The sequence below is a fragment of the Mauremys mutica genome, chromosome 2 (genome assembly GCF_020497125.1).
Source record: "Mauremys mutica isolate MM-2020 ecotype Southern chromosome 2, ASM2049712v1, whole genome shotgun sequence".
NCBI lineage: Eukaryota > Metazoa > Chordata > Testudines > Geoemydidae > Mauremys > Mauremys mutica.
Window position 1 is genome coordinate 78,482,369 of NC_059073.1, and position 23,332 is coordinate 78,505,700.

Below are 23,332 nucleotides of genomic sequence, written 5' to 3' on the forward strand. Positions count from 1 at the left end.
AAGCATTGAGAGCAACTTGCTCACAATATATCCCTGTTCCTCAGCTTGTTCATTCTATAAAGAGTGGAAATAATAAACCTTTCGAATCTAAGGAAGTGTGGCATCTCTTGGACAAGATGCAAAAAGACAGTCAAGTCATGGTGTCAGATAATGTTGTATTTATCATTTAATGCTTAGCTACTGTTATGTACTCAGGTCTTTGATGCTAGTCTTGTTTTGAATGTTTTGTATAATAAAAATATGCAGCTGCCAGCAACATCTCATGAATCAGTTCATGAAAAGGCATCAGGAGCACTTAGTAAGTGTATATATTTACTTGGATTTGTATGCCGAATTGAGGTGCCAGCAGCACAATGAGACAGTGTCTCATTGTTGTCTTGGTAAAATGGATAATCTAGTCTGTCTTTGTTCTGTATATCTTCTTCATGTTCAGGGAGACTTAAAGTGAATGTCAGACATCTCACACAATGACATATTTCCATGTACAATGAGTAGCCTACCAATTTCAGACACTTTATTGGTCTTGTCATAGTACACAGACTTTATCTAAGATGATGCTTAATTTTTCATTCTTAACAGATTTTAGCAGGATGGCTAAGATAAACGGTAACTGTAAAATAATTGTGTGGTTGAGGCATCCAGGTGACTTCAAACACTGATCTCTTGGTCATTGGTTTTTACGTCTCAGATTTCATTCATTTTATGTCACAGATGTCTATTCTGTTAAATGAAGAAAATGCATCTTATAACTAAGGGAAATGCCAAAACTTGAATGACTCTAGAAACACAAACAACATTAAACAGTGTAATTTGAGTGCAGATCAAGAGAAGGTAAGAGACAGAAATTTTAGGGGGAAGCAAATCTTTGTCAGTATGCTGTTGGAAGACTTGTACTGCATTATTGCTGGTCTCTACATTTACAGGGTACTCCCGTGCCTTGCTATGGATGCTGGGATTAGCCAGTTCTTCATCCTCGCTGTATTTTGAGGTTTCATCTTGATCAGATTGGAATAAAGAGTTTTCTCGGTTTAAGACTTCATATGTAGAACTCCCTGCCTCAAGAAGACTGCCAGAGACCCTGTTTTATTAAAGATTCAGTGAAGGCCACCTGATTTGGTGATTCTGGTTTTTAAAACCGTTTTAACCTGCTCTCTTCTTTATTGTTAATTATTATTTTTATTATTTTAACACATTATATCAAAAAACATTTATTTGCAAAAGGAACAGCCATTGGGCAGAGATGCTTGTCATCCTGTGCAGTAACCCAGATGTTTTAAGATGATCATTTAATAAAAATAGTAGAAAATGCAGTAGGAGATCAGATGTTTTAAGTTTGGCAATGACTGAGGACAGAGGAGATGAGGAGAGTTACCAGTTGGAAATCAGGTTTACACACACTGAGAGACAGTGAGGTGTGTGTGTGTGTGTGTAATATATAATCCTGGCTTCAATGGAGTCAGTGGCAAAACCGCCATTAACTTCAATGAGGTGAGGATTTCACCCATCACGACTCAATGCATTTTCCTTCACTTTTTAGGTTAACTTTAATTGCTACTTTACACAGGGAGGAGTTGGAATCAAATAACTTTAACGGTGGATATCTGAAAAACATTCTCTTATAATAGAATGGTGTATACTTTCTGGGGAAGCCGTATACACATTTTTTGGATGTGTAATACAGAAAGTCGGCGTGTGTGCATGCACACGTGTACATACACAGCCTGTGGCAGCGAGCTGCCCAGCCTGGGTTGACAGACCCAGGCTTGCACTAGCACACTAAAATAGCTGCACAGACAGCGCTTTGAAATTGCAGCTTGGACTCTGGAGCCCACCCCACTCCCTCAGCTAGAGCTCGGGCAGGGAAGTCTGAGCCACAACTTCAAAATGCTGTCTATACCGCTCTTTTCAGCATGCTAGCGTGAGTCTGTCTACACAGGGTGGGACGCTTACCATTGTGGGTGTGTAGGCATACTGATACAGGTTATAAAAGCTCCTGGCATTAGCTGCAGGAATCGGATTTAGATAACAATACTATTTAGAGTGGAGGAAAGGAAGTACTTCAGATAAAGGGATTGAAACCTTGCCACCTTGTTTAGTAAGTTCCAGGCTTTTTATTTTATCTTTTTTAAGTATCAAGCCAGAGTGTCCTGGACATCATCTTTTTTCCCTGACATTTGTTCAGCTCCTGTTCATTAAGTTCACTTTTCTTAACTTATCACCTATTCAGCACACAATTCTTTTGCAAAAAGGCCTTGTTTAGAAAATACCCGAGTCTTTTAACTAAAAAGACAATACTTACGTTTTCTAAAATCCAAGCTTCGTTTTTTATAATTTTTTGCTGGTATTTCTTCCTCATGCAACATATGCTTATAACAGTGACAAGCAGCATAATGACAAACACAGCAATCGTCGCAGAAACAGCTATTATCATATTTTCTTTAGTTGAGCCTCTCTTCTCACACTTTTTTCCCATATACCACCAGTCATCACCTGCGGGACATCTATAAAATAAGAGCAACACCTATTCAACAGCTAACAAAAATTAAAGAAAGATACAGTTCTGTAAACTGTAGGTTCGTTATTAGCATACATGAAACCTTCCTGATGCAATCTAACTCTGAATTAAAGTTGCTCTGTGGGGTATTCCCCTCTGTATATACACACTATTTGAGCTGCCACCTTGCTGCTGTTGCCCTTTGCTCTCCTGTTCCAGATGGAGCCACTCTAGTTGACAGCCTTCTAGGGAAAGTCTAAAGGCCAGACTGGTTGATCATTCTGATTACTTTAGCCGTTGTCTTGGTTGTATGTGGCCCTATTTAAAAAAAAAAAAACCACCACTGAAAGGGCACCACCTATGAGGAGAATTCAGTGTCCTTGGACCTCTCCACCCTCTGGCTGCCGTTTAGCTCTTCTTTTCCCCCTTGAACTGACGGCATTCCTGGTAATACAAAATTAATTTTCTACTCCTGGGGTATGGCTACACTTACAAATCTGCAGCGCTGGTAGTTGCAGCGCTGGTCGTCCAGCTGTGCAGGGCCAGCGCTGGTGTGTGGCCACACTCACAGCTACCAGCGCTGGTGTGTGGCCACATTTGCAGCATTTGCAGCGCTGGTGGGAGTGATGCATTATGGGCAGCTATCCCAGCATTCAAGTGGCAGCAACGGTTCTTTTCAAAAGAGGGGGGTGGGGTGGGGCGTAGTGTGACAGGGAGCGGGGGGAGAGAGAGAGAGTGGATTTTTGGAGCCAACACTGTGTGTTAGCTTCCTGACTTGAAAAATCAGAACATGTTCCCGATCCCTTACCCTTAACTCTTAACTGCAAACAGCCTGCAGCCAACACGACTCCCTTTCTCCCCTCTGCCCCCGCTGTTTCTGTCAAGCAAACACTCACTCCCTGCCTGCCTCATTATCTCATTTGATTGTTCACAGATTGATCACAGCAAACAGGAGCTGTTTGTGTAGATAAACAGCTCCGGGATCAACGGATCCACGGAGCTACGAAGCTCAGAGTTCACAACAAAACAAAGAGAGTAATTTATAAAAGCATTCTGGGATACATCCTTATACCCTGGAGGCCAATCACAGCGCTGGTGTGTGGCCACACTTGATGACCAGCGCTGCAGCACCAGCGCTGGAATCCTTATTCCCCATGCTGAGTGAGGTGTACGGCCAGCGCTGCAGCCAGGGAGTTGCAGCGCTGGAAGTGCCCTGCAGGTGTGGCCACTTACTAATTGCAGCGCTGGTGGAGGCTTTCCAGCGCTGCAACTCGCCAGTGTAGCCATACCCCTGGAAACTGGTGCTACTACCAGCAGAGCTGTTATTCGGTTTGCCTGCGTTACTGTTAATTCATCATACTGACCTGCTTCAGTTCTGCCCCCTGCCATGCTCATCTCCTCTCTGTTGCACTTCTGTTTCCTTCAGCCAATCACTTCAAAAGAGTGTGTGGATGGGAGCAGAGGGTTATCCAGGGCCGGCTCCAGACCCCAGCGCGCCAAGCGCATGCTTGGGGTGGCATGCCGCAGGAGGGCGGCAGGCGGCAGGCGGCTCCGGTGGACCTCCCGCAGGCATGCCTGCGGAGGGTCCGCTGGTCCCGCGGCTCCAGTGGACCTCCCGCAGGCACGTCTGCAGGAGGTCCACCAGAGCTGCAGGACCGGCGACTGCCAGAGCGCCCCCCGCGGTGTGCTGCCGTGCTTGGGGCAGCGCAATTCCTAGAGCCGCCCCTGGGGTTATCAACAAAAACAGCTCAACCAACCCACCTGGTGGAACCATCCAGATGCCTTACTCTATCCTTACAATTCAAAAGAACTCAATTATCATGTTCGAGCAACCCTCTTCTTCTGCACCCTCACCTCTCCCTCATTATCAATTAATCTCATCTATCCATTTTTAAACTGGAAGACAATCAGGACAGGAACTATGGTCCAGATTCTCAGGTCTGACCAAGTAGTGTTTGGCACAAGAGCTGGGGCCAAGGAAGCAAAGTACCCCAATTCTTTGGCTGGCCCAATTGAAAATGCTTCAGTCATGTCCCCTTTCCTTGTCCAGGCCTCCTCACTCAGTAGCTGGGTGGGATGTTGGTGTAGGGCTGCCACTTGGGGATTTTCCTTATGCTCAGGCAATGACAAAAGAAATTGGTAAGACTCAAACAGAGCTGGACAAATCCCACCAAAAAGTAGAAATTGCTTTCTGTTCTAAAGAACTACTTCCTTCTCCTTAGCCAGGGCTGCTATTGTCCCCAGGAGATATAAGTTCCGGCACATGGAGCAGGTGCTCCTGAGGTCGTTATTGAAAAATATTACTGTAAATTTATAATACTACTGAGTTTACAACTGCCACTTTCCTTCTAATCCATAAGCCTGGCAGCCCTGTAGGCTGCAATTTGTGGCTGTCTGGCCCCTTTAAACTCCCTGTCTATTAAATTATGGGCACAGTTCTAGAAAAGGATCCACTTGCATAGAAACTATGAGCTTACATGAAGTGCATTGACTTCAATGAGATTTTGCATGATCAGGGCTTAAATTAAAAGCTTGATGCATTTGGCCTTCAGAATTCTGCCTCACAGAAGTCCCAAGGTGTGCATGCTCAGGCATGACATTGCTGTACTACTAACCAACCAAAAGAATGATGATACTGAGCTCTGGAACAATGTTAACCAATGAGATTGCATATGTAAATGAATCCATCTTGCTTAGCTGTAATAAATTCCACAAATGCTGCTATTCACTTCCTTGAAGGCAAAAACCTAGTTTAGTCAACAAACTTCATGTCCCCTTTAGTTTCAAAGGCAAACTGTTACACTTTTGAAATTCAGAGCCATAATCAGGACCACCTAATATTTCTGAAGAAACTGTTCAGAATGTAACAATACATGTGTTGACTTCTTGTTTCAAAAATATCAGTTCCCTTGAGATTACATTTAACTTCTGTTTCATCTCCATTAATATTTAACTCTCAGATTAGGATGAGGTAATACTTAATTACGACAACACATTAACAAATATTAAAAATAAATATTAATTAAAATAAATTAAAAACAGAATACTTTAAAATAGGAAAAGGCTGAGACTGGGAAAAGCTGTGTTGCCCAAACTGGTCACAAATCTAGTCACCTGGATTTGTGATGTTGGAAATTCACCGTATTAAAACCTGCCAGTCTTCTCCAAGGATAACAAGTTTAGTTTATTTTCTTGAATGATAAACTCTACTACATTTTTTTTTCTGATCATAAAATTAATCTTGGAATTGAATTAAGTCAGTTACCTGCACACTGGTTTTTCATCTACGACAATGGAGATACCACCATTTACACAGAAATTTGGAGTTGCTGTCACTGGTACTGTTGTGGGACTGGTGGTGGTATTGGAGATGGCGATTGCAAAGTTTTGTTGAGTTGATCTCAGATGTGAGATATCTAAAGAAAAAAAAGAGCACGAGGTTTTCATGCCATACTATTTTTTAATAGACCAGCTATAAGATTTTTCCATTAACCTGTTTTTTTAAACTCTCTGATTTTCTGCAAATGGACACAACATTTCCCTACATTAAAATGAGAATACATAACAAACACAAGTTTGCACTACTGATGAATTCTAAAAGTGAATAGCAATAATACACTGGCTGTGACACAACCTAAGCAATTTTCAGCTGTTATAAATAAATAACTGGTATTTTTACCTTTCAGCAGCATGAAATGCCTCTGCCATGTTTTGCAGTTTACATTCAGAAACAGACAAGAGACCAGAAGTGGTCTAGCTAAGAAATTTTGCATAGGAATAGCATCACATATTGTATAATTAGATTTTTAACCTAGTAATGAGCTAGGTAGAAGATTATACAGTGAATATAGCTATCCATACATTTAGTCAAGCACATGATTAACTTTAAACACATGAGTAGGCCCACTGATTCCCAGGCTACTCACACATAAAATTAATCATGTGCATATATGTTTGTAGGAGTGGAGCCTTATGTAGTACTAAAAACATCATACTGCATGCTTACTGCATTATAAAGAGCAACTTTATATAGCTACCATCAATGCTTACATACCTTCCATTGTTAAAAGAATGTAAACACCATCTTCTTTGATGAAGTTGAGGCTTCTAAGCCTTTCATGAGTTAGAAATCCACTAGTTCCACGTCCTGGCCCTCTCATGAATTGAGTCCCATTAGCGAAATTAGCAGGCGATCCCACTTTGTCTGGCCTGTCCCAAAAATAAGATGACGAATCTGCAAGGGGGAAAAAAAGTGTGTATGTATGTGTGTCCTGAATATTTAAACAAGAAGTTACTCAAAACTCAGATAAGGAGTTATATTGGTTGTAGGATTATGTACATTACTGTCTCTCTCCCCTCCACACTTCCTGGGCCTGAGAATCAACTCAAGTGCGATGTGTGACTCAGGAGGCTATATCAAGAAAGTCTTCCAGTGGTTTGTTAAATAGATTTTTATCTTGCGATGGGAGCAGAGGAACATGCGGCCTATTCTGCGTGTCATCCAAAAAAAAAACCTGTTGTGAAATCTTTTTTGGAATAAAGTTGGAATAAAAATTGGTAACACAGGATTAGTTTTTAAAATGCACTAGTTTGGTGGTTCTCAAAGTGAAGCATTTGTTGGTAGTCTGTGGAGAACTAGCTGGTCACAAGTTGCTGGCTCCTCCTCCAGATATGCCAGCTTGACATCACAAGGCAGAGATCAAACACCTGCGAAAGTAGCTGGTAACGTAAAGGAGCCAGCCTAGCTGCCTCTATTTGGGGCTTCCACTACCTAGAAGGCGAAGAATCAAGAGCTGCCCTCAGGGATTGGAGATGTAAGCAGGATACGAATGACCAAGAGAAAAAAGAAGGAAAGTGAGTTGCATGTGCATGGGTGCAAAGAACCAAGAGAGCTGAACAGTATGCCCAGCTGTGTAGGGTAGAAGGGAATGAAGTGGCAAGGACCAGAATGTATAGGGCAAGAAGATGATTATCAGCAGGAAATCTTGTGTAGTGTTTTAATTTATTAAAAGGGGATCCCATCCTGTCACATACTTTCCCCATTAGGAAGTTTAATGTGTGTGTGCGCATCACAGAACATTTGTACTTAAAAAAAAATATATTGTGACTTTTAGACAATTTTTAATGCCTTTCAGACCCTAGCATTGCTAAAATCTGGGAATCCACACAGCTAGATGTGTTTCCATGCAAAGCAAGAACTTAAAGATTGTGATACTAGTAGCTGTCTTTTATAGCAAAATCCTTACTACACTAATATATAGAAAATGTCTTAGGCCTATATCCAATGTACATTATTATAAAATCCTATAATTTACCTCCCCATAGAAATTCTTACTCTCTTCTGTTTTCAGTTTTTACCTTTTCATTGAATTTTCTCCTTTTAAAATGACTCTGAGCTGTCACCATTTCTTCTCTTCTCTTCCCTCTCCCCCCCTTTAGCTGCAGGTTATTGAATCTGAATTATTAGTCCTTTGTCCACTTGAAGATTAGGTTTGACACCAATGCTCCCTTCATCATGGATTCTGGTTAATGATGGCACTTTTGTCTTGTATTAAATCATGCCTAAGAGCTGGTCACCTCTGCATTTCTATTTTCAAGAGGGCTGGAAGGCCACGTTCTCAAAGGCAGATGTAAAGGCTATTGCATTGATCATATGAAAGGAATCTTCAGAGTGGATGCCATTCCTGCTGATCAAGCATGCTGTCTTTAAAAAGCGCACACACACACACACACACACACACACACACACACACACACACACACACACAATTTATATGTAATATAATATATAAAGGATGCCACCCAAGGCCCCTGCTCAACCCTATTATCCTGCTCTGGGACACACAATTCCCCTATATCACTGCTTCCTTCCATTGCATCAAATTCCCTACTAATGTAAATAGGTGAAACTCCGTTGAAGACAATGGAGCTGTACCCACTTGTACCAGGAGAGAATTTGACCCATTGTCTTTTTGTTCTGTTCTTACAAAAGCAAGACAATGTGTTGGGTAAACAGGACAGTGTAGTCATCAGTTTTTAACTAACCTGTTAATACAGATAGATCTGTTGTTACACTTCTTTGATTTGACATGCTTTGACGAATATCAGGATTTTGATCCAACAGCATCATAGTAGCTTGTTGCCATTCACAAGGCCACTGCAGATGATCATCATTTACTCCAGAGATTAAGTGCAAATATATCGCTAAGTTAAATGGGTTGCTACTGGTACCATTCACATACAAGCCAACCTGAAAAGCATATCCTTTACTAGAGTAAAAAGGTGGACTATATATTTTTCTCCCTGCAGGACTTGTATTGAGGAGATGTGTGAAATTTCTTATATGCCAGACATGATGGGGACACTGTGTTTCTGAAAGGTTAATGTCATCAATTGAGAGGCCTCCATTTGATGAACCATTTCCTTTTACACCTTCAAATACAATCCTGAATTTCCTTGTGGCCTTCAAAGGAACATGGTAAAGCTGCCAATAATCCAGAGGTGAACCTGAAAGAGAGAGCAAAGAGAGCAGTCAAATACTGTTGTACAGTATTCAGGACCTGTTACAACATTACACAAAAAATTATTAATTCCACTAGAGTTGAGGTTGTGTCAATATCTCTCTTCTAAACGCTGCTTTTCATGAAATTTAAATATGCATGCAGGAGCACATTCTTTTCCCTTCTAATTTTCTAACGTATGTTTAGTTCTTTACTGAATTTAATAATGGAAAAAAGTTATTGTTCTAAGAGATTTCTTGATTATATATTTTCCAAAGAATTTGGCAGTGAGTTAATCCAAATGTTGTGATAACTGGACATGCACAAAATACTACCTAGTATCTCTGTAACAAACCCCTCCTAAACAAAACAATCCACCTCTCACCTCTACCACCACCAAAACACAGCCCATGCACATGAACAGTTACATATCTCAAGAACAGAAAAGGATGGATTGATTTTAAATAGATCTATTTAAATTACCGATTTTAGTCATGATGTAAACCAGCAAGCAAGAAACCTTGATTTAAATACATTTTATTTGTGTTTTGCCTTTGTACCATTTAGTTATTTTCTTAAAGAAAGACTTATTCTCGTTAGTTGGTAGCCATTAAAACATGTTGATTTGCAACTAAATATAACTTTTGCACTAAATTTGGTCTTCTTTTTGCTAACCAGGAGACTACGCTGTCTGAACATATCTATTTAAGTAGTTATATCGCTTAATTTATACGTAGTCAGATTCTTAATTTTTACATTTCTATATTAGAAAATGGTGAATGATGCATTTCTTGTTTACTAGATTAATTTTTACTTGTGATTTGTGTCAAGCTCTATTTGTATGGAAATTCAAATCAATTAAAATGCACAAGACCAGCATTTTAATTTTTTTAATTAAATAAAAAATAGCTGTGTGTACCTTAAATATTCTAGATGCATCAGGAAAAAAAGTTTATCAAACATTTTGTATTGAAAACTACCTGATTTATTAAGCAAAGGAAATATTATTTGTATTTAGTGAATTGAATGGATTATTTCCTATCACCATGTTCTCCAGGATTTTGGAACTAGCAGATCTCATCCTCTCACACCTATTTTCTTGGTTGCCAACTGCTTTCTTAACTTTGAATTAATTAATCATTGAACTGAACTAGTTGAATAAACTGAAATGCAGAAAATATTCTCTGCAGCTGCAGAAGAGACAACTGCTATCAAAATCTGGTTTAACATGTCAACAAACTCTGGTTCCAGGTGCTTAGCCAGTGACTTCCACCAGTTCAGTGGTTTGACTTCCTTTAAAACTTGGCAGCAAATGTGTACTGCTTAAGGGTTTTTTGTTGTTGTTGTTGTTTGTTGTTTTTGTATTTAGTTTAAATGATTAATAGATAATAAATTTAGGCCTTAACATAGGTTTTCAATTTCAAATTTAATTTTAAACAGCTTTATTTTTTAAAAAACCCTATACTTAATTTACATTTTTTAAAAAATCTGATTTAAATATATATTTTTTTAAATTCATTGACTTATCCACCCTGTACTGCAACCAAATATCCATGAGATAGATTTCAAGAAGTAGGCTGAAGTATAGAGAGAGTAAACTTTCTGTCAGGATAGGTTTAGTGAGAGTTAGGGATTCCCTTTAAATTAACCTGAGGTCTAAACAGGCCCTGAGAAGCCCTAATACCAGTTTGTATGAGAGGAATCTGATAGTGTATAGGGATGCCAAAAGCACCAGAGCAACCAGCAGGTGAGGTTCATGGGGCAGTCAAGCATGCAGGAAAGAAAGGTGTAGAGGACTTGATATTTGCTACAGGGAAGACCTTGCAAGCAAACAGGTCTAATTAGACATAGGCTATGTCTACACTATGCAGACTATACCCACAAAACCATGTCAGCATAACTATGCTGGCATAACCCTTTAGTCACAGCCTCCCTAAATGATTGATAGCTACTATTCTTTCCTCAACATGGCTGCATCTACATAGGGGGAGAGGGGTGTTAGATCAGCATAGCTATGTCCATGGTGTTTTTCACACCCTTGGTCAACATAGCTATATTGACTAACTTTTAAGTGTAGAACAAACCTTAGTTGCAAAGGGGAACAAGTCTATTTATTATTATTTAGTATTTATTATTCTTCAGTCTAAAAGAGTGAGTATAGAGATAACTGGGTACTCTATGTATAATTATTATGCATTTACCTTTTCTAATGGGATCTGCTCTGACTTATTAACAATGACAAAAGATCTTGTGCCTGATCCAAAACCTGATGAATCATTGAAAAAACTTCTGTAGATTTCAATGCATTTTAATTAGTCCTTATATGGGGAATACACTATTGTAGACTGGTCCTGTAAACTTGGAGATTGGTGGGATTTTTATCAGTTTTAAAGTTTATTATATGTTCAAAAAAGAGGGAGGAAAGAAACTTGCATATAGAGTAAATTTTTCAAAGTACCCAAATGACTAAGCCCTGTTGATTTCCAATAGGAGTTAGGTGTCTAAGTCACTTAAACCTATTTACAGTTGAAAGCTCACAAAATATATCATGCTACGTGTCAAATGCAAATTGTGATATGTTATTCACATACTTCTGTGACGTGAGTCCAAACACTGTTAAATAAATGTATGGAAATATTTTTTTCCAACTTGATAAGATCCCTCAGACCAGGGCACTCGGCTAATCTTTTAAATTCACTCCAACTTTTCCACTTTTGTAATATTAATATCTTAACTATTAACATTAATTTGCTCTGCGACTTTTTATGTTGTCTAAGACACATCTACCTGCTGTGACATTGCACCTCATAAGACTTTATGGAAATATGCTTATGAATGTATATGTGACATAACTGGAATATGTTTTATGCTACATATGCCATGTAACATATCTATGTAAAGGTTATGATCTCCTGAATCTATTCATCCTATTTGTATGCATGTGTCATTGTAGTATTCGAAGTTATGAATATTGGCTGTGTACTTGCTTGATTTCTAAGTAGCCTTAGTAAAGCATTTCGGCAGCTTCTTGAGAAAAGAATGTGCAAGTTAAGTGCCCAATCAAGAAGCACTTAATGGACAATGGATCTTGGAAGGCTCCAATCCACATAAGAAGTCTACTTGCGGATGTTCAAGGCAGCAGGTGAACTGTGACTTGCCCATGTGACTCCAAAACTCCATCTTGGAGCTGGACTTTGCATAGGAGAGAGGAGGGAGTCTCCACCCACAAGAGAGAGTCTATTTAAACCCCTGGGAGACCCTCCATTTTGTCTTCAGTTGCTCAAGAGATAGCCTCTCCACCCTCAAGGATACCTGAGAGAAACTGGAACAAAGAACAGTAACTACAGGGGGTGTGAGTGATTGCTGGACCCAGACTAGAAGGAGGCTAGTCTGTAAAAGGAAGCTTATTGGAACACCTCTGAGGGTAAGTTTTATCTGTATTCAGTTTGCTTACTGTATTAGACATAGAGCTGCATATTCTACTTTATTTTTCTTGGTAATTCACTCTGTTCTGTCTGTTACTACTTGGAACCACTTAAATCCTACTTTCTGTATTTAATAAAATCACTTTTTAGTTATTAATTAACCCAGGGTATGTATTCATATCTGGGGTGGGGAGGGGGCAATCAGCTGTGCATATCTCTCTATCAGTGTTATAGAGGGTGAACAATTTATGAGTTTACCCTGTATAAGCTTTGTACAGGGTAACATGGATTTATTTAGAGTTTAGACGCTATTGGGAGCTGAGCATCTGAGTGTTAAAGACAGGAACACTTCTTAACCTGCTTTCAATTAAGCCTACAGCTGTTAGGGGACATGCTTCAGACTTGGGTCTGGGTTTGCAGCAGGCTAGCGGGTCTGGCTCAAACCAGGCAGGGCACTGACGTCCCAAGCTGCCAGGGCAGGAAAGCAGGGGCAGAAGTAGTCTTGGCACATCAGTTGGCAGTTCCCAAGGGGTTTCTGTGATCCAACCCGTCACACCTGCAATTTTAGATCAGCTACCATGAATGCTTGTGGTTCTTTAGCTATGTTAGGTGAGAGAACCTTATTGATAAGTGCAAGTCAGTTGTCGTAACTGACTATATTACTGGAAAATGACTGACTGAGGTTGCATCACATATTATATCCTCAACTAATAGAATCACTGCAATAACAAGAGAGAAGAAAGCCAATAATGAAAATACAGAGGACAGGAGTTAAAAGATGAACAATGATAAAGGAAAAATGCCACTTCACTATACTATGCTTTTCCCTCCCAGCAGTCTGTTAAGCATATTGAATATATATCCAACCAGAAGGCACACATTTAAAAAGCAACTTTATTTCATACCTTGTATCCTTTCAATGAGCCTTAAAGCACTAGTGGAGCTGGCTAAATCATACTCCCTGACTAAGATATTCAGCGTATCACTTGCATGACCACTGTTGTAATAATAGAATTGTAAGCACTGAAATCCTCTTTTGGGATATAGAATTCGGCTCTCCAGAGTAGCTGTGTTTCCCATGCTGCCAGCACTGGTATTAAAATGCATGAAGTACCCAGTATCTGTCAAAAGTGCATGAGAAATGCAAAAGAAAAAGAAAGTACAGTTTTCTGGTTACATTTTTATTAATATTATTTACCATTACGTCGTGATAATGCCTAGGGCACTCAGCGTGTTAGGCCCGGTATAAATGTAGTAAATGACGGTCCCTACCTCAAAGGCCTTAGAGTCTCTGGGGATACAGTATCAGAGTAAAGAGAATTTTTCTCTTTTGCTGGCTATTTTCCCCATTTGCCTGACTCTTAGTATCCATGTTCCAAAGCATAGGTGTTTCTGGTCTAGCCATTTAGGGACATAGGACTCAGGAGTAGATTTACCATGAAACAAACCGTTCAGTAGCATGGGGCCCCTGATAACAGGGGGCCCCCAAAATGCAGGACAAATCTCATCTGACAATCTTCCCCCGTGTCCCTGCAGGTGGTGCAGCAGGGCTCAGGCAGGCAGGCTGCCTGCATGCTGTGGCCCATGGTCCCATGCTGCTCCCAGAAGCAGCCGGCTGCTGGCATGTCTCTATGCACCCCTGGTGGGGCATGGGGAGGCGGCTCCATGTGCTGCCTCTGCCCTGGGCAGCGCACGGAAACCTGCTGCCCTCCTCCCCGCAAGGGGCACGCAGAGGTGTGCCAGCAGCAGGGCTAAGGCGGCTCCCTGCCTGCTCTGCCTCCCTCCATCCACGCCGCGCTGCTCCCAGAAGTGGACAGCCTGTCCCTGTGGTGCCCCAAGTGCCAACTCTGTAGCTCCCATTGGCCGGGAACTGCACCTGCGGGTAGCGACACGTGGAGACCCCCTGTCGCCCCTGCCTAGGAGCCACTGCCGGAGAAGTGTGTGTGCCGGTCACTTTGGGAGCCGCGCCACCCAAGGTAAGCACTGCCCCCTCCTGCACCCCAGCCCTCTGCCCCAGCCCAGAGCTCACACCCAAACTTCCTCCCAGAGCCTGCACCCCTCTTCCCCTCCCACACCACAATCCCCTGCCCCAGCCCAACCCCAGCACCCAAACTCCCTCCCAGAGCCCAACTCCCACACCTCCTCCTTCACCCTAACCCCCTGCCCCAATCAAGATGCCTCACTTTATTTTCATTTACTTCCCATTACTCATAGGAGGAGGATGAAGAAAAAAGAATGAAAAGGGGGGGGAGGGGAGATAAGAAAGAATGTTCTTTTTCTTGGCTGGGTCCTGAGGGGTGGGGAGGTCTGAAAGTGAAGCTGTGCATAGGGCCCCACTAATTCTAAATCCATCACTGATAGGACTGCAAGGGGGCCTCCTGATCTCTGAGTCTAATCCCCTGCTATCTCAGGCAACCCCGTCATAGAATCCCATTAATAAACTATCAAGCTCTATCTTAAAATTAGTCAAGTTGTTTGCCCCAATGACTCCTTTCCAGATGGCCCATTATTTGCTTGCATACACTACCTGGTGTGTTGGCTGATGCTGTTGAACCAAAACTCATGATGATTGTTTTGGCAGGCTCAAAACAATCAGTTTTTATTTCCAATGAACTGTTTACCCAGCCCAAATAATATATATTTTCAAATCCCAACCCTTTCCAAAATTTCTACTGAGCAGTTAAACACAAACAAGAATTTATGGTAATAGCAGAAATATTTTTCATATATCTGAACTACCATGGTTTGCAAATCTTTTTTTAAGCCAATTAATGCATCTTGTATAGTTCTCTTGTTTTATTACTATACCAAAGGCCAGAAAGCAGAGGAAAGATATTAGAACTTTCAACCTTCATTAATATCTACAGCAAAAATAACACGTGTTCCTGATAATTTTATGCTGCTTGGTTAAAAATTCATCCTCAGGTGCACTCTGATGAAGATCAAAGTCACAATTCTGCCCTAGCAGAAAACATTTTCAAAAGATAAGAATTCCTTGACATTACCTTTGCAGTGTCCCATATTGGTATGATCAGTGTGTGGGCCAGCAGGTACCTGAGACACACGTTGCCAGTCACTGTTATCTTCTGAACTTTGAATCATGCCACACACATTTTCAAGTTCAAAACTGCATGTGTCCATAAAACTTAGTGAGGAGGCTGCAAGATACAAAAGGAAGTGGTACATCTGAATTCTAGTCTTCCGAAGCTGGTGTCAGAGAGAATACTAAGACATTAGGCTCCTATGGAATCCTATGCATCCACCAATCTCATCAAAGTCAATATGAGTTGCATGTTTAGCACTTCACATGAGTGGGCCTGTAATTAGCTGTGACATACTGGAGTGGGACTGACTAATGCAAAGTTTGGGTTCTTTTTCAGCAATCGTGAACATCAAGTGACTCCATCATACTTGAGAGATCCATTAATCATCTTCTGCATCTCTTAAGTGTTGTGTTGATATTGTGCAATAGACAGTTGTTTATAAAAATGATAGCCCAGATCCTCCAGTCCTTACTCAATCAAAATGACGATGGACTCTCCTTCCCCTTCAGACCTCCATCTCCTCCAGTTATCCCAGGCATGGCCACTGGCTTTACCAAAATTTCCCTGATGACTTTGTTAGACTACAAATTTTGGAATATCAGTTGAATGTAACACTAAAGAGCAGTAGTGCAGTACCTCTGCACGTAGGCCAGGTAATTCAAGAAGAGGACTTGTCATTCCTCTTCTTGAATTACCTGGCCTACGTGCAGAGGTACTGGTCTCACACTATCACCATACTGTATCTAGACTGGATTTGGAAGGGCTTTAAAAAAAAAACATATTTTCTTCAGAGAACCCCCCCACAGTGTAATTTGATGACACACACCCTGTGTCTCCCAAATTGTGATAGGTAAGGGTACAGCCAGTGCAGATATAATAGAGACAGCAGAGATGTGAATTTTTCTATAGTGTCTACCACAACTGCAGGGGAATCAAAAAACTTTGTACAGTAAAGCATGTCTTAAAGCAACCACCCAAGGGATGAACACAAATCAGCTGCCTAATAAAAGTGTTCTTTAACTACCTAGTAAAAGTGTTCTTTAACTAAAGATCAAATAAAATTTCATTGGAAGCTTTGCATTGCCTTCTACACAGCAGGACTCCTGAAGGCATGGTCTGTTATTTCTAACTGTCTTAATTGTACTGATATTTCTGGTGCTCTTAACACACCCACTTTTCTAAACCGTTAGCTTCTCTTTTACCTGTGCTGGGTAAATTTTTCTTGATTTCTTCCATATAATGGACAGAAAAAGCAACAATGATTCAAGAGAACTTGAAAAACTTACTGCAATTGTATAGGCGATTTAGCTTCTGGAGATCATAATCACTGAAATCCATTCGTTGCCCAATCACATCCATGAATTCTGGTATGTTAGTTACTATGGTTGGTTCAGTTCCATTCATGAATGCCGTTTTACTATAGTGCATCACAGAAGTGTAATCGTAAGGAACGTTCAGGGCGCTTGATGTTTTATCATCGTATGTATTGAAATTGTGTTCTTTACCTAATGAAGAAAATGAAGGGAGAGAGAACTGATCAATCAGGATATAAAAGTTACCTAAAATACATATATGTACAATCAGCTTTTATATTAAGAAAACTGTGTAATTTAAGAGTTCAAGGACTGAGTCATAGATTTTTAAGGGCAAAAGGGAGCACTATGATTTTTCAGTCTGCCCTGCTGCATAACACTGACCATAGAATTTTACTGCATGATTCCTGCATCAAACCCACAACTTCTCATTAAACTATAGCATATCTTTTGGACCGCCAGTCTTGATTTCAAGACTTCAGGTGACGAAGACTCCACCACAATCCTAAGTTGTTTCAATGATTATTTACCATCACTGTAAAAAAAATACCCACCTTATTTCTGGTCTGAAATGTTTGTAGCTTCAGCTTCTGACCATTGAAACTTTTGACTTTAGATGGTTTAATATAAAACATCTGGTAACTCCTAGTTCGCATGTTGCACCAATAGCATATGCACAGGATGTCTGTTCTGTTTTCAGTTTGCAAAGTGTGAACACATGGTGGTAGTTTGCTGTAAACTGATGGAATAGCATTCTTGGGGCAGAGATACATGGTCCTTTGCTTCAGAGCAGGGGAGGAATTGGGATACATTATTGCAGGCATAACTGGGGCTGGCTCTTCAACTGGCTGGCATCAAGGTCCTGGATCCCCAATAGATCCTGCCTCTTAGGGGACAGCTCCTCTCTAGCATAGGCACTGACTGCATGGGTGCTCTGGGGCTGAAGCACCCATGGGAAAAAAATAGTGGATGCTCAGTACCCACAGATGGTCCTGCTGATGTGCTCCTCCCCTTCTCCCTCCCCTCCCATGGCTCCCGCGATCAGCAGTAGCATGCAGGAGGCACTGGTGGGAGATGGGAAGAGTGGGGCCTTGGGGGAAGGGGTGGAGTGGGGGAGGGGCCTGGGGCCGAGCAGGGGTCAAGCACCCCCTGGGGAACTCAGAAAGTCGGCGCCTTTGTTCTCTAGTATCCTCCCACTCATCCTCTAGTGGACCTTGCTGATTGTCCTCAGTGTGGGGGGAGAGTGCAGCCAGCAGGCTCCATGTGGTGTCTCGGATGGGTAGTGCTATAATTATGTAGGACAGGGGTGGCCAACCTGTGTCTCCAGAACCACAAGCGGCTCTTCAGAAGTTAATATGCAGCTCCTTGTATAGGCACCAACTCTTAGGTTGGAGCTACAGGCACCAACTTTCCAATGTGCCAGTGGGGTGCTCTCTGCTCAACCCCTGCCCCCACTCCTCCCCTTCCCACCCCCTCCCCTGAGCTGTCCGTGCCCTCGCTACTCCCCTCCTGCATACCACAAAACAGCTGATTGGGAGGGACTGCTGGTGGGAGGGAGGGGCTGGGAATGGGGGGAGCAAATGGGGAGCTTCTGACATATTACTGTGGCTCTTTGGCAATGTATATTGGTAAATTCTGGCTCCTTCTCAGGCTCAGGTTGGCCACCCGAGTGTAGGATCTTGTTCAATTCACCATAAACTGGACAGGTTGCATTGTTTCCTTTTGTCCCTCATTTCTGGCACTGGTTGGCATCCTGGTTGTGGCTCCTCTCAGACATCTGCTTAGCAATGTACACAAAAAGGTCTTTCTTCCAGTGACTGGCCACAAGAGCTTCCTGCACTGACACTTCTCCCCAAATGGCAATGAGATCCAGGGTTTCAGCATAGTTGCAAGCAGCTGTGTGAGACATGTTGTGGGACAGCTGGAGTGCTATCATGGTTGCATTGCAAGAATCTGATACACTCAGATCCAGGAGTAAACGGGCAAATTACGACTCCGCACCAGCTATCAAAGGAGATGTCCTGGGAACTGAACACCAGAGCAGGGGCAGGCACACAGGTGAATGGACAAGTCCATAATGGTAAACCTGTAAAGTCACTGTGGGATAGCTGTTGGAAGCATGGAAAAAGCAGTGCACAGCAATTACATCCACAAAAATAGTAGACTGCACTCATTCAATTTAAACCTGCAAACCTAGTCTAGTTGGCAAGAGGACTCCAGAGTTCACAGCAAATGTGGAGTTAGTGCACAATGATTGAGAGCATCGTGTATGCAACTGTTTTCAAACCAGTCTAACTCAGTTTGATCCACTTTAAACACCACCCCTGCTATAAGCCCTTTGTGTGATAAATTCAAGTCCTTCTCTATCAGAAATCATCTCCCCATGTAGGTACTTAGATTGTCATCAGCTTACCTCTTAACTTTCCTTTTTGTTAACCTAAATAGGCTGAGCTTCTTTTCTTTTCTCTCTCATTGTAAGGCAAAAAATAATTAAATACAGATCCAAAAAACAGATACAGTTTAAATTAAGTCATTCTCTACAATATATTCTTACATCTGCAGCTCCTGGCTGATCATCCATAAATAAGATGTATTTGATCTAATAATTATGTCTTTTAGTGTTGGATTTTGTAGGTGTTCTTGAGTTAGGAAGGAACGAGTTCATATCCAGTACCATGACCTTCATGTTGCCTGACAAACACAGATCATAATGAGCCAAAGAAATAGAGACCAATAAGATTCCTGAGAGGGCCTCAGTTGTGGAAGAAGCTTCTAACCTTGCCTGTAATAGTCCAAGATTGTTGAACTCACATGCTACATGACTCATATTTTTACCGAGGTGACTGTTTAAGGGGGTTAGAACCCTTAGTGGGGAAAAAGTCCCACAGGTTGGGGGGTATCAGTGAGTTGTAGTTTTGCTGGGATTTTCTGTGGTTTGCTCCTGGTTTTGATTTGGTTGCAGTGGGTTTTTGTTTGTTTTTTAAATAATGTCAAAAGCTTCTAGAGAAGTAGGTGGATTCATTTATTGTAATTTACAGTGGTGCCAATTATTTTACTGTGCTCCTAAGTGCTCTCTTACTCTGGGTATTGCACCTGGCACAATGAGGCCCCAATCCTGCATTGAGGCCTCCAGGAAATGCCTTGATACAGATGATGATAATAATAATTGAGGTCTATTGGCCTCATTATATGTCCCTTAACATTTATCTCTTTGGTGTGGGTAGTTGTTAAAATAAATAAATTGAGGTGAAGGAATTATATTTTTAAAATCCTAGTGTAGCTATATGAGATGTTACACAGATTAGTCTTCTCCATTGACTTAAGTGAAAAGAACGCCAATGAAAATGATTTACCAGACTGAATTCTGTTCCGCATTATGGAGACATAATCATCCCGGTCAGATCGTGATTGCTCATGCCAGAATCCAAGTGCATGAAGGAACTCGTGTTGAATAGTCCCAATCCTGTCGCAGTTGGCTCCAATAGAGAGTTGCTGCTTCCCTTGTTGGCGGTTCCCTACAGAGGACCAGCAACTAATAATAAAATAAAATGCAGGACAGGTCTGAGAAATACATAACTGATGTCCTCCAGTAATCTTTTTAATCAGTCTGTTCTGACAGATACAGTTAAAATGTAAGAGTTACAAAGTTTTATGAAATAATGTGTTTGATACACAGAGAATGCATTTCTTTTTTTCTATAACTTATTCTGGTTTAATATATTTGGAGTTAGTTCTTCAGACTTGTCCCTTCCTCTAATATTCAGTTTAGTGGTTTTCACTATGTTTCTCTGTCTGGAAATTGTTTTATTTCTATTGGTTTATTTCTTTAACAGGAAAATGTCACAATACTAATGACAGAAAGGATTGATGAGCTTTTCATTGATACTGCAAAAAACCCAGAAATGAGGAGCCACATAAAATTTTGCCAGAAAGGTGATTCCCCTGGAAAATTTTAAGAGACAACATTCAGGCCATCTAATTAATTTTTTAATTAAGGATTCCACCACCCCCCTTAGTGAAATTAGTTTCTTTGGGAAGATGCTGGCATTGGCAGCCCTGAAGAATGAAGCCATCTGTATAGCCTTAAAAATAGGGAGACAAGTTGAGTCAGGTAATATCTTTTATTAGACCAACTTCTGTTGGTGAGACAGACAGACTTTTTGGTTCTGAAGGAACTCAAATATGAAATTGTAGAACTAATTGTGGTATGTAACCTAGCACTTAAATCAGCTTCTGTACCAGGTGACTGGAGGATAGCTAATGCAACACCAATTTTTTTTAAAAGGCTCCAGAGGCACTCCTGGCAATTACAGGCTGGTAAGCCTAACTTCAGTACCAGGCAAATTGGTTGAAACTGTAGTAAAGAACAGAATTGTGTTCAACATATTGTGTTCCACACAGCTTTTATAAAGGGGAATCATGCCTCACCAATTTATTAGAATTCTTTGAAGGAGTCAACAAACATCTGCACAAGGGCGATCCAGTGGATATAGTATACTTGGACTTTTAGAAAGCCTTTGACAAGGTCCCTCACAGAAGGGAAACTAAACAGTTTTATGCAAACTAAACAGTCTGGGATAAGAGGGTAGGTCCTTTCATGGATCAGTAATGGATTAAAACATAGGAAACAAAAGGTAGGAATAAATGGTCAAATGGATGTAGCATGCTACCTACCTCTCTTAGAATGGAGAGAGGTAGGTAGAATGTTTGCTAGGGTTCTGTACTGGAACCAGTGCTGGTCAATGTATTCATAAATGATCTGGAAAAAAGGGGGAAACAGCAATGTAGCAAAGTCTGCAGATGATACAAAATTACTGAAGATAGTCCAAAGCTGACAATGAAGAATTACAAAGGAATCTCACAAAACTGTGTAACTGAGCAACACAAAATGCCAGATGAAATTCAATGTTGATAAATGCAATGTGATGCATACTGGAAAACAATAATCCCAACTTCACATGCAAAATGATGGGGTCTACATTAGCTGTTACTACTCAAGAAAGAGATCTTGGAGTCATTGTGGATAGTTTGTGCAGCATCAGTCAAAAAAAGCTAACAATGTTGGGAGCCATTAGGAAAGGAATAGCTAATAAGACAGAAAATATCATAGTGCCACAATATACATTCACGGTATGCCCACACCTTGAATACTACATGAAGTTCCGTTCTCCTCATCTAAAAAAATGTTGTGAGAAATGGAAAAGGTACAGAGAAGGCCAACAAAAATGATTAGGTGTCTGTAACAGCTTCCATAGGAGGAGAGATTAAAAAGACTGGGACTGTTCATCTTAGAAAAGAGAAGACAAAGGGGGGATATGACAGAGGTCTATAAAATAATGGATGGGGTGGAAAAAGTGAATAAGGAAGTGTTATTTACCCCTTCACATTACTCAAGAACCCAATAAAATTAATAGGCAGCAGGCTTAAAACAAGCAAAAGGAAGTACTTCTTCATACAGCACACAGTCTAGCCAGGGCCCACAACATTTTAGTACCTGAGGCGGGGAGCTCAAATGATGCCCCCAAACCCCCTCACTTGGGCCAAAACTTTGAAAGGTCTCAATTCTGCCTTCTTCCTGTTCTACTCCTCTCATGGTACTGCTCTGCTACTTACTCCAATAAAGGAGAATAACAACTTAAAATGCCTTGTTCAAAATTTTTAAGTAACACTTAACTTTCAAATGCCTGAACAGTAAATGTAACTTTTCTTGTCTGCATAGTAAACACTGGCATTTTTATCTGTTTGAATAATCAAAGTGGTGCTCTCTGTGCCTTATTGGTTGCAAAGATTTGAACTGCTTCCTGAAGGTCCACAGCCTGAGCCAGCTCATGCTCTATTGAGATGGTTGCAAGGCCGAACAGCCTCTCCTGTGTCATTGTGGAGCGTAGATGTTTTTATTAACTTCAGCTTGGAGAAGCTGCATTCTCCACTGGCAACTGTTACAGGAAGTGTTAGAAGTATGCACAGAGCAACAAAAGCATTTGGAAAGAGGGTGGTCACCTTATTTGTGCACATATATTCCAGAACAGCCTTTGGAGTTGATCCTGCTGAAATGTATCTTGAAAGGGCTTTCAGTTCATCACTTAAATCACTCGCATCAATATCGCGCATGTCATCATGTGTCAACACTGTCTCTATGCCTTGCATTGCTGGTGTAGGTCTTCTTCAGGTATAGTCAGGAGTTTTGGAATATCATACAGCATCTCAAATATACTGCTGTGTTCCTGGAGCTGCATGAAACATTCATTAACTGACTGTATTGCACAATCTAGCACCTGGTTAAAGAATTCAACTTTGAATTGTTGTTTGCGGTCTCGTATGGGATTATCCCGTGCCTCATAATCAAAATGTCTTCTTCTTCAGTAACTCTTGTATTCTTGAATGGGTGGGGAAATAGCTTCAGTGTGAAGTTCCTCTGCCAACTTCTCTGCACTCTTTAGAATGTTTTGAAATCCATCATCTGACTGGTAAGACTATAGATATGACTTTGCTTTGTCCAGTTGTTCCATTGCTCCAGATATATCAAGGTCCACACCCTGGAGTCTCTTGCTTACAA

At 41.0% G+C, this 23,332-nt stretch overlaps 1 protein-coding gene across 2 annotated transcripts in view; it reads right to left on the reverse strand.

Annotated features, from left to right (window-relative positions):
- Positions 1–502: 502 nt before the first annotated feature.
- Positions 503–23,332, reverse strand: part of MEP1B (meprin A subunit beta) — a 39,038-nt gene continuing 16,208 nt past the window's right edge. For both annotated transcript variants that reach the window (XM_045006536.1, XM_045006535.1), the window contains exons 7-15: positions 20,130–20,308; positions 16,750–16,968; positions 15,425–15,577; positions 13,325–13,540; positions 8,540–9,001; positions 6,549–6,728; positions 5,760–5,910; positions 2,300–2,501; positions 503–720 (exon numbers count right to left, since the gene is read on the reverse strand). In XM_045006536.1, the coding sequence (XP_044862471.1) occupies positions 706–720; positions 2,300–2,501; positions 5,760–5,910; positions 6,549–6,728; positions 8,540–9,001; positions 13,325–13,540; positions 15,425–15,577; positions 16,750–16,968; positions 20,130–20,308 (1,777 nt within the window). In that variant the 3' untranslated portion in view covers positions 503–705. The remainder of the gene's footprint in view (positions 721–2,299; positions 2,502–5,759; positions 5,911–6,548; positions 6,729–8,539; positions 9,002–13,324; positions 13,541–15,424; positions 15,578–16,749; positions 16,969–20,129; positions 20,309–23,332) is intronic.